General features: G+C 26.6%; 1 protein-coding gene across 1 annotated transcript in view; it reads left to right on the top strand.

Moving 5' to 3' along the window:
• Positions 1-1,134: 1,134 nt before the first annotated feature.
• Positions 1,135-3,399, top strand: part of LOC113388143 — a 455,709-nt gene continuing 453,444 nt past the window's right edge. Inside the window, exons 1-2 of the mRNA XM_026625546.1 lie at positions 1,135-1,159; positions 1,440-1,623. Of these exons, the coding sequence (XP_026481331.1) occupies positions 1,135-1,159; positions 1,440-1,623 (209 nt within the window). The remainder of the gene's footprint in view (positions 1,160-1,439; positions 1,624-3,399) is intronic.

The following is a 3,399-nucleotide window of genomic DNA, read 5'->3' as shown; positions in this document are numbered from 1 at the left end:
CAATTTTTACACTATTTTTTCCAATACGAATTATGTTTGTTAGTTAGCGAGAAATATATGAAATAAAAACGTATTAAAATACTATGTACCAACAATATTTGTTTCGTACATACATTTTGAATACGAGTATTAAGTAAAGCTGGTGACAAATTTCAAATCGAATTTTATAATGTTCATTCATATTAATACAAACAATTTTATAGAATTTTGTAACAATATTTGATTATTAATATGTTTATTAACTTCCCGTAGGGTGAGTTATAATAATGGGCCAAAAATTGAAAAAGAAAATGTTTGCATGTCTTCACGTTTCAGAGGTTTCTGAACACTTTGGTATACTTCAGCAAAATTGGATGTGTGTGTGTATTGTGCGTCTGGAATATTTCGTCCATGTTTTCGTGCGCACGGATCAACCGATTTGAATAGTAAAAAAAACATTCAATTTCTATTACTAGGGAGATGTGCTGATTAGTTTTTGGCAAAGGCAGGACTAGCCATTACGGAGATACGGAGTAAAAGGTGCAGAAAATAGAAATCGAGTTTTTGAGAGAACGGAGTATCGATTTGAATGAACCAAAAAACATTCTGATCCAAAATTTGTAATGATTGGGAAAAGTAGTTAGTTTTTGGAAAGGCAGGTCCACGCATATCAAAGATACGGAGCTAAATGTGCAAAAAATATTTCAAAATTATTTTTTTTTTCAAAAATTTTTTTTGTATATCGAAAATAACTCAGATTTTAATTTTCTTTTTGGCTAAAGGTCTAAAGTTCGCTTAATAACTTTGAATAAATAATTTAAACTTTGTAATTCAGTTTATATAATTCTTATAAATATTTGGAAACGTAACAGTATTTATAATAATTTATTTGAAAATATTTTACCAATCAGCCCGATTCCCAACAGCATTGTAATGGTACGGTATCTTTCGAATGGTTTTTAAATCCTCAATTTTTTTCAGGTTTTCGAATAACTTTTCATTTATTTGTTAATTATAAAGAAACCGATTGCGCAAAAATAATCTACAAGAATCCTTTGCCTGTTCTTGTTGAAACCAATCCATCCCAAACCAAAAAAATTAGATTTAGCCTCGCATGCACATGGTTTTTCCAATTTTGGTGTCAAACGCATAAGAATGACTTATAAGAGCAACAAAAGGAGTATTAGTAGAATATGCTTTTATATAATATAAAAAAATATTGTATAATATTATTTGGAAATATTATTTCAAAAGACAAAAATTATGTTTACATATAAATTTTATATTTTAATGAATTACTATTTAAATTTGTGAAATAACTTAATAAATATAATGTGTATAAAGTTTAGCGCATTAAAGCAAATCGCTATTAACCAAAACCGAAAAAAATATTTACCACCATCGCTATGATATGTAAGTCATCATAACATGGCATAACAACCTGCAATAATCTGTTGCAGAATTTGCTCGTGGGAACCATCGCCGGACCTTTCTCCAGAATGAAATACTATCACAACAAGCAAAGGATCCAGGTAGAGGAATACGAAAAGTTTCTACGCAAGTCCTGCGCACAATACACGAAGGGTTAACTTTGATAGATAGGGCTAAAGTTTGCGAGGCGTTGCCGAAAATAGAGTATATAAGGTAAGGAGGCAATATTGTACAATATACAAAGTTTGTGGGATCACAGCTAGTAGAAAAATCATGGAATTATTGATCTGATAAATTGATCTTTTCTGGTAACATTTGAACATATATATCGAGGGACTAGTTTTGCAAAATAATGCAATAATTGTTGTCTATAATAGTAATGTTTTATTTTAATGGCATATTTTAAAAGCCCTTATCACTAGCTTTGTAATCGCGAGTCATTAGCATTAAAATATTTAATATGCTGAAGATCATAAAATATAGTGAAATTTCAGATGTTTTGCTTCAGAGCAACGAGCAACTCATTTTCTTAAAATATTTCATATTCATATTTTTATTATTATTATTATTTTATTAATATTTTAAATTAATTTTTTGCTATTCTTTCGACGTCTTACTGTTATAAAAACATGTATGAATGATATAATTTTTTGTACTAACGATTTATATTGAGGATTATATTGAGCTATTTATTAACTAGTAAAATTTAGTACTATAGTCAACTAATTACTACTAAAATTATTATGTACTAAAATTTAGTACTAAACTAAATTAATTAAAAAATTCTAATTGTTTCTGCACAGAGCTTTTATTAATATTGATACAGAGGTCGATTTTACCGTAAAATAGACTAATGTTATGACAAGGCTATGTTACGTTTATATTTTTTATAAATTTTTAATTCGAAATTGAAAAATACACAGAACTTTTTTTACTTTATTAATTTTGGAGTCAATTTTCTTTCAGTTTTAATTTGACTTTTATTTGACATGATTTTACTTATGATTTTGTTAGTATTATATGAACATGGTTAAATGTTACATTAAAAAACAATTAATTTTTATTAAGGGTTGTTCAACCCTATTAATTTTTTTCAAATATAAGGTCAATTTTTTATTGTATTTTTTTAATTCGGTATCGAAAAATACATACAATTCTTTTTACTTCAGAATACTATTTATTTTTATCAAGGATTATTCATCCTGAATAATTTTTTAAATTTTGGGATCAATTTTCTTTCTTTTAATTTCTATAATTTGAAATTGGAACATACATGGAACTCTTTACTTAAGAAAACTAGTTATTTTTATAAAGAGTTGTTCACCCTAACTTTTTTTTAAAATTCTGGTATCAATTTTCGCTTTATTTCAATGTTTATAATGCGGAATTAAAAAATTCACACAACTCTAAATTTTCACCTTTTTATAATAAATAATTTTTAATAATTTTTCAATTAAATTAAATAAGAATAATTTTTCAGCACGCGTTTAGTTAGTGAGTGTTTTATTCACCAAATTTTTGTTGATATTTTTCTGACCTTATGACAAATCAAGAATTAAAAAAAGACAATTTTCCCATTGTATATTGTATAAATATTCCCATTGTATAAATATTTTACGATGCGCACAAACAGTACATAGTTGAGAAATGGTTTGCATGAAGAGTAATTTTTGCAAAGAAATAGAGATCGAATATTAAAATCTTAAGATACAACAGTTTTTGATAGGGAACTACACTGTACAAATCTATGGCACTATACAAATCTATAGCAAAGCTGTAAAATATTACACTATCTCAATTATTTTCAATCTCAGTCAATTGTGGCGGGGCCTTTTAAAATGAATTATCGGATTTTGATTCGTAATGGAAAAATTACTGAATTAATAAAAAGCACGGTAATAATATATCAAAATATTGAAACATTAGATTCAATTAGCCAATTCAATAAATAAAATCAGTTTCATATTAGGTTGACTCTTGCAAAGACTA

This window comes from Ctenocephalides felis, unplaced genomic scaffold (genome assembly GCF_003426905.1).
Source record: "Ctenocephalides felis isolate EL2017-DRISC unplaced genomic scaffold, ASM342690v1 CF-g0.4_SCAFFOLD_03572, whole genome shotgun sequence".
NCBI lineage: Eukaryota > Metazoa > Arthropoda > Insecta > Siphonaptera > Pulicidae > Ctenocephalides > Ctenocephalides felis.
The sequence above is the reverse complement of the archived record's forward strand: the minus strand, read 5'-3'. Positions and strand labels throughout refer to the sequence as shown.